Below are 8,584 nucleotides of genomic sequence, written 5' to 3'. Positions count from 1 at the left end.
GTATAAAAATTCTTCTTCATGGGTGGCAATTCTGTATGAACATCAAAAAGAGAGAAAAAAGTAGCAATGCATGATCAGAGACAACCACAGTGTACCTCACTGGGCTTTTAGTGTTTAAGGGTCGCTACATGGTGGGTAAATAATAAATTCAAAGAAAAAAAGTGCACACATGTATGTAGTAAAATGTATTGCGATCGCTCCTCCACAATAACATTTCTTAATGTCCACCTTCCATAATAGATTTTTTTTTTTTTTAAAGATAATCCACCTTTCCATTTGAGCTCTTCGTACTTCTGCTTGTTCTCTCGAATGTCGTTCCAGTCTATGGACACACGGGGAGGAAGAACCGCCGAAGCCTCTATTTCTGATCTGGACCAGACGGAACCACCACTTCCGCCACCTCCTCTTCCATAGCTTCCTCCTCTTGAAGAAGCTGGGACACATATAGGATTATGTTTCCAAAAAAACTATGTAGGACTGTGGTTTATAAAACTCACTGCTGTAGGACCGAGAGTTGCTGTATGCCACCAGCTCTTCAATCATCTCTTTGGCTTTCTGCTGGGCATCACGAGGTCCCAGGATGACCACCTCGCCCTCAGAATCGCCCTTGTTGATCTACCGCATCAAAATCAGCACTGTTGATATTGCTTTTAATGCAATCATTGTTTAGCTTGTCTTGCAGAACCACTAAACAACAAACAAATACATTAATATGACAATGTTGACAAAAAAAAAAGGTTTGCTAAAACCAAGCAGTGAGCTAAACAGTTCAAATATATCTAAAAATGAAAATACTACATTTCAACCTTGTGGTATAGTCGGCAAAGCAATTATTGTTTTTGTTTAGATTATAGTGATTAATACAGCGGAACCCTTTCACAGTGACATAAGTGGTTGTCGACTGTTGTGGTAAAAAGTGTATATTTTAGTAATCTCTTGTCGAACTAAAATTTTAATCAAATTGTAATCTTCTTAGGGCCTTGCAAAGATAGCTTTGCTTGGTTCTTCTTCCACCGACCCCCACACTTCCTAGACCATGAGACAAGAGCTGTTGTGATGCCAAAGATTATGAATTTACATTGCATTTCTCTTTTGGTCAAAGGTTACCCTCCAAATGGATTTTATTTTGTGATTGATGCTGTATTACTCCCTCTCCCAATGTTTAACCAAAACATTCCCGTTCAGTCTGTTTTTTTGCTCCATTTCTCTCGTTCTCCCATCCTTCCTTTCTAAGCAGCGTAGACTTTTAGATTCTTGTGTTTTCATACATCATCTAACAGAGCTGTTTTTGTAAATGTACAGTACGTCTTGACTACAAAGACACATTTTTCTTACTGTGCCTAACAACTTAAAATAAAGCAATGGCTGCCTTTTGTTAGTTACTGTGGTACAATAAAAGTCAATACTGTCTGCAATGCTTTTAATTTGAAGCTTACTTTGCACTGCATTTCAATGCTATCTAACGAGACATTTGGTGTTAGCCATCCAATGAATAGTTTTATGTCGACATATTGTTTTAAAACTACACTGGTGTGTACAGACATTTCCCCAACATTGCAGTGGGGTAAAAAATGCATTTTGGACAATATGTTTAATCGGGTTCAATAATTCCTGCTAGAGAATTCCACTTTCTGATAGGGTTGAGGGACATAGATGATATACGATATAAATTTGGGCAACAATGCAGTTTTTGATACCATAGTAATTATGGATGTTCCTATCAAGGATTTATACTACTGATTCCGATCATTCATGAGAGAGATCAGCCCATACCAATTGCTTGGATTTTACTAACGTCACGTCCAGCTCACGTCCTGCCCAATAAATATGCGTGGTGGTAAAGTTAGCTCTGTTCTCAATGGGTACTGGGCACCATTTAGCCTTTTTTAAAGACAAAAATGCCCTATGCTTGTGTTGTTTTCGGCTGTATGAATCGTTTGAATCCCGATACTGTTGTAGATAATATTTATTTTTGTTTCACTACTTTTGGTTTGTTCTGTGTCGTGTTTCTCTCAATTGCTCTGTTTATTGCAGTTCTGAGTGTTGCTGGGTTGGGTTTGGTTTTGGTATTGGATTGCATTGTTATGGTATTGCTGTGTATTGTTTTATTGGATTGATTGTTTTAAAAATAAAATAAAATAAATAAAAATAAAAATTATAAATTAAAAAAAAAACTTTAAAAAAAATTGATTTTTTAAAAATGAGAATCGATTCTGAATCGCACAACGTGAGAATCGCGATTCGAATTCGAATCGATTTTTCCCCACACCCCTAATATATAAATATATATATATAAAAATCTCCTGCCTCAAAAAAAGATGTTTGCCCTAAAATATGAGCCCTCCTTTAAGGCAACACTTGCCTTGACTTTAAAAAGTTAAAATTCGAAGCCTGATTATGTATGAGTGTACATGTGTACGTTCAGTGTTAATTATGAAGTTGTGATATTTTTGACATTTCATATTGCTACTAACTTTTTTCTACTAATTTTTTCATTTAATGGCCCCAATGCTATTAGTGAAAAAGCTCTGCGGACAGCCCTGTGCATTGTACATAAGAGTAATTAGATTACTCGTTACTCATACAAGTAACGCCGTTATTCCGAACACTGTGTTGGCGCTACAACTTATCAAACTTGCCTTTAATCTTGCGCCAGAATTCTCCTCTAGTTCACGAATTTTGGCTCCTCCGCGTCCTAGAAGGCAATTTAAACAAACAATAATAATCATAGGCATGATTAGTTTGTAATAAGAAGTAAAACAAAATGTCAATAACTATATAATGGCCAAGATTAGCCTAGCTACAAGCTAGCTTAGTCGTCATTTCACAGACAAATGGACCTGTTCGAGGATTCAGCAGGCTTATTCTCGCGAGACTCTTTTTTTTGACAGGTTAAAGGGGAACATTATCACCAGACCTATGTAAGCGTCAATATATACCTTGATGTTGCAGAAAAAAGACCATATATTTTTTTAACCGATTTCCGAACTCTAAATGGGCGAATTTTGGCGAATTAAACGCCTTTCTATTATTCGCTCTCGGAGCGATGACGTCACAACGCCATTTTCTCAAACAACGAGTCAAATCAGCTCTGTTATTTTCCGTTTTTTCGACTGTTTTCCGTACCTTGGAGACATCATGCCTCGTCGGTGTGTTGTCGGAGGGTGTAACAACACGAACAGGGACGGATTCAAGTTGCACCAGTGGCCCAAAGATGCGAAAGTGGCAAGAAATTGGACGTTTGTTCCGCACACTTTACCGACGAAAGCTATGCTACGACAGAGATGGCAAGAATGTGTGGATATCCTGCGACACTCAAAGCAGATGCATTTCCAACGATAAGGTCAAAGAAATCTGCCGCCAGACCCCCATTGAATCTGCCGGAGTGTGTGAGCAATTCAGGGACAAAGGACCTCGGTAGCACGGCAAGCAATGGCGGCAGTTTGTTCCCGCAGACGAGCGAGCTAAACCCCCTATTGACCCTAGCTTCCCTGGCCTGCTGACATCAACTCCAAAACTGGACAGATCAGCTTTCAGGAAAAGAGCGCGGATGAGGGTATGTCTACAGAATATATTAATTGATGAAAATTGGGCTGTCTGCACTCTCAAAGTGCATGTTGTTGCCAAATGTATTTCGTATGCTGTAAACCTAGTTCATAGTTGTTAGTTTCCTTTAATGCCAAACACACATACCAATCGTTGGTTAGAAGGCGATCGCCGAATTCGTCCTCGCTTTCTCTCGTGTCGCTGGCTGTCGTGTCGTTTTCGTCGGTTTCGCTTGCATACGGTTCAAACCGATTTGGCTCAATAGCTTCAGTTTCTTCTTCAATTTCGTTTTCGCTACCTGCCTCCACACTACAACCATCCGTTTCAATACATTCGTAATCTGTTGAATCACTTAAGCCGCTGAAATCCGAGTCTGAATCCGAGCTAATGTCGCTATAGCTTGCTGTTCTTTCCGCCATGTTTGTTTGTGTTGGCTTCACTATGGGACGTCACAGGAAAATGGACGGGTGGTTAAAATCAGGCACTTTGAAGCTTTTTTTAGGGATATTGCGTGATGGGTAAAAGTTTGAAAAAAACTTCGAAAAATATAATAAGCCACTGGGAACTGATTTTTAATGGTTTTAACAATTCTGAAATTGTGATAATGTTCCCCTTTAAAAACCGAGAGGGATAAACAAACCTGAAAATGGCTTCCTTATTATCGAGTGTAGTAAATGTCGACTTTGAGTATTTTATGCGATTGAGTGTTGACTCATTGAAAGACCATTTGCGTTGTTGTGGACTAAAGGCGTCTGCAAATAAAAAAAGATCTTGCTGCCAGGGCCTTTGCTGCGTGGGAAATGGGAGTAAAAGCCAAGAAAACCGGACAAGAGGTGAACAACGAAAAGGCTGAGGACTACCAAAAAACTTTGTTGGTAAAAGACACTTAACTTTTTGCCAGACCCTCTCTTTATTTCTGACGGTTGGGTAGGAGAAAAGGACCTTACTCAGTGGCCTAGTGCACCTACTCAGTGGCATAGTGGTTACAGTGTCCGCCCTGAGATCGGTAGGTTGTGAGTTCAAACCCCGGCCGAGTCATACCAAAGACTATAAAAATGGGACCCATTACCTCCCTGCTTGGCACTCAGCATCAAGGGTTGGAATTGGGGGTTAAATCACCAAAAATGCTCACTGCTCCCCTCATCTCCCAGGGGTGATCAAGGGGATGGGTCAAATGCAGAGGACAAATTTCACCACACCTAGTGTGTGTGTGACAATCATTGGTACTTTAACTTTTTTACTTTAACTAGGATGGCATGAAGCTCTGGCCGCTTACCATGTACTTTGACATATGCATGTACCTTGGTGTTACAAACATGTACTTTGATTATAGGCATGTACCTTGGAGTTACAAACATGTATTTTGATATAGGCATGTACCTTGGAGTGGGGTGGGGGCGTGGTTGGGGGCGTGGCTAAGAGGGGAGGAGTATATTTACAGCTAGAATTCACCAAGTCAAGTATTTCATTCATGTATATATATATATATATATATATAAGAAATACTTGACTTTCAGTGAATTCTAGCTATATATAATTTTATTATATATATATATATATATATATATATATATATATATATATATAAATAAAAGAAATACTTGAATTTCAGTGTTCATTTATTTACACATATACACACACATAACACTCATCTACTCATTGTTGAGTTAAGGGTTGAATTGTCCATCCTTGTTCTATTTTCTGTCACTATTTTTCTAACTATGCTGAACACCCTTTCGCCGGTACCCAGAAAGGTTTCGAGTACCGCCAAAAAAACTGAATCTCTGAAGACAGTATAAAAATCTGTGTTAAAGGTGTATAAATACTGTTTGTATAAAAAGCATGTTATTGTTTACAAATGAGGGTTAAGAGTTCAGTACTAAAAAAAAAAATAAAAAATGTGGCTTAAGTACAGTTTTTTAATTGAGCTGCTGCATTTTTTGGTTGGGTTGTTTATTTATTTTGAGGAACTTCTCCATTTCTAAAAGGGGAGGAATGTTATAGAGTGATCTATGTTTGTCTGTTGCTATCTCCTGGTGAATGTTGGCTATAGCGTACTGGGGTTAGTTTTTGGTTGGCCAACGATTTACGTGGTGTTGCGCACCTGACGTCAAGTGTGTGAGTCTGTTCTGAAGTCTACAATAAAGAGACATACTTCATCACCACGCCTGGTTATTGCCTCCAACTCAATATATTACAACAACATTGCTGTTTACGGCAGACAAACTGTTTTACGGTAGAATAAAACATGACTGCTGTTGTTGTGTGTTGTTACCGCGCTGGGAGGACGTTAATGAAACTGGCTAACAATAAACCCACATAAGAAACCAAGAACTCGCCCTCGATCATTCTACAGTTATAACGTGTGTTGTGGGAAAGCGGACGTGAATACAGGCTGTTGACACGTCACTCAGGTCCGCATGGAGCTGGAGGGGGCGTGGCTTCCAGCTCCGCCTGAATTTCGGGAGAAAATTTGTCCCGGGAGGTTTTCGGTAGAGGCGCTGAATTTCGGGAGTCTCCCGGAAAATCCGGGAGGTTTGGCAAGTATGCTGAAGGCCTAGTTGGGAAACGCACGGCCCGCCACTGACTATTAGAACATCCCACAACTGCGCAAATTGTCTTCGGCATATTCAAAAATATACACGACACGGAATAAACAAAAAATCAGAAATATATATCTTACTATTCACGCTAAAGTGTAAAAACAAACCACGAACTGACGAAGTTTAAGTATGGAGTCGTTGCCTTTGTTGATACCTCCCGACCTTTGACCTCGACAAATTAGACATGCGCAGAAGCCAACTTCGAACTGGTCCATTATGCTTTTATGCGAATTTTTCTGAAGTGAAATGCACATACCAATGATTCTTCCCACTAAGCCATTTTCCACAGTGATGGTGACGGCAGACTCGGACTTGTTGGCGCCATAACACGTGCGTCGTCCCGGGTTTCCGCCATCCGCGCTCCGGTAAAAAGAGCGGCCTTCATTTTGCCGACTTTGTCTCAAGCCGCCATTGTCGTCGCCCTCTCCACTCGGCCTCCAAGCTCCATATTTGGTTCCGTTTCGTACACCGAACGAAACATTTTTCTTCTCCGGGGCGTCTGGTGAAGAATTCCATTTAGTCGGTGCCGAATTCACTGCCAGCTCGTCCTCCTCCCAATCCGACATTTTCTACTTGGGTCCGAACCAGCTTGCGAGCTAACGCACCTGTAGCCCGCTAGCCGTCAATCAAAATGATGCTTTCAGGACCACTTGGAAATCTCATACTTCTCATTTACAAAAAAAACGCATCTCGTAAAAAATAACTACTGAATCAACATCCATTTTAATTTTATTAAAGAATAACAAAAAAAATCATTTTTGCTTCCCTCATCCAGACAATATACATACATATAATCTGCACTTGTAATAAATTAATTTCAACGTAAAAAGAGTGTTACAATTTTCAAGCTTTGTTTTAGGGCCTGTTGTGTAATAAATTACTGTTCAAGCAGTAGAGAGATTATTTGAATAAAGGCAACAATCAGTGGTGAGAGCTACTAATAAGTGTGTTAACTGGATTGACACATTATGCCCACATTAGTATTGCGATACAGGAAATAAAACAAAAAATGCATGAAGGCACCATGAAGAGAATCTAAACAATCATTTATGCACTTTCCTTGTTATTTCATAGGCCTCACGCATCAGTTTTTAGTTGACCTCTTGCAATATGAAGCCAAAGTCATAAATCAACAACAATGTTCATCCCGCTGTCTCTCAGGCTCTTATTGTGCACTTAAATCGCACCACACAAATCCAACACTGACCTGCTTGAAAGAATATACCCTGTGGGGAATTCATTATTGTTAGGCATCGCTCAAAAACCACACAACATAATTGTGGCGACACTTTAAAACAGAGGTCTTCAACAGGGGGTACGTGACCCCTGCAGCCTTAGTTCGCAGAGCTACTGCAGCGTGGAGGTCTGGAAATTTCTTGCGGATTAAACTTTTTTAAATTTTAATATTCAACCCTTCCCGCAATTTACAATGTTTACGTTCTTTAAGTACACAATAATAATGAGCAAACACACTGTAGTGCAGTGTTTCTTTACCATTGTTGGGCCGCCAAAGAATGTGTTTCTCAGCAGTGGTACTCAGTTGTAATACACTTTTACACCACTTGTGGCAGTAATGAAATTATCTAACAAACAGAAGAAGTCTGGAGCAAAAGTCATAGGGAAGTTTCTTAAAGCGCAAAAATTATGACTAAAGTGGTGACAGTTATTTCAAAAACATATATATTGATTATTTATTATTGATTTAGATATAATTGATTTATTTTAGTACTGTGTAATCGCATGCAAATGTTATTTTTCATCAGTTTTTCTGAATATATGTATTTATTTTTGTAATCAGCAATATTTGTGATCAAAACAATCTTTCATATCATTTGACAAAATCCATCATGTTAAACTGTAAGTAGGTTGGATATAATAATTGAAAACGATTAAAATCAAGAGTGAGATTGCTCAGTCAGTCTTAATATTGGAGTGGGTCCCAGGCCCCTCTGTAGTGGAAACGTGCAGTTTAAAATAAAAACATGAATAACTATAACTGTTATATTCATGTTAGCATTTAAGATAGCTCGCGATTAGTGCTCCAGAAAGCGATTAGCGGTAGCAATATATAATATATGATATAGTATATAATATATACTGTATATATAATATGTAAATATTACATATATGTTATATTTTATATTGCTACTATGGTACATGTTTAGTCTACTTTAGACCTGCATTATCCTTTCCATCCTTTGTAACTGAGCTACTGTGTGGAACAATTTCCCTTGTGGATCAATAAAGTTTGTCTAAGTCTCTACTATATTATTTGAATATCTTAGTATTGCACAATAACAAGGTACCTTTCGGACCAGTTTAATTAAAACACCATTTTAATAAAGGGCAATATAAGTAGGCACAACGTTGAAGACCCCTGCTTTAAAACACATTTAAGACTCTCGTGATGGCAAAACACTTTATAGGCACTCTAG

At 38.8% G+C, this 8,584-nt stretch overlaps 1 protein-coding gene across 1 annotated transcript in view; it reads right to left on the bottom strand.

Moving 5' to 3' along the window:
* Positions 1 to 6,777, bottom strand: part of ddx43 (DEAD (Asp-Glu-Ala-Asp) box polypeptide 43) — a 23,617-nt gene extending 16,840 nt beyond the window's left edge. Inside the window, exons 1-5 of the mRNA XM_061966207.1 lie at positions 6,406 to 6,777; positions 2,640 to 2,695; positions 498 to 615; positions 269 to 433; positions 1 to 31 (exon numbers count right to left, since the gene is read on the bottom strand). The exon at positions 1 to 31 is cut by the window's left edge and continues 51 nt beyond it. Of these exons, the coding sequence (XP_061822191.1) occupies positions 1 to 31; positions 269 to 433; positions 498 to 615; positions 2,640 to 2,695; positions 6,406 to 6,715 (680 nt within the window). The 5' untranslated portion in view covers positions 6,716 to 6,777. The remainder of the gene's footprint in view (positions 32 to 268; positions 434 to 497; positions 616 to 2,639; positions 2,696 to 6,405) is intronic.
* Between the last annotated feature and the right edge of the window lie 1,807 nt (positions 6,778 to 8,584).

The sequence above is a fragment of the Nerophis lumbriciformis genome, linkage group LG02 (assembly GCF_033978685.3).
Source record: "Nerophis lumbriciformis linkage group LG02, RoL_Nlum_v2.1, whole genome shotgun sequence".
In the NCBI taxonomy this organism is placed as follows: domain Eukaryota; kingdom Metazoa; phylum Chordata; class Actinopteri; order Syngnathiformes; family Syngnathidae; genus Nerophis; species Nerophis lumbriciformis.
This window is presented reverse-complemented; position numbering and strand designations above follow the sequence as displayed.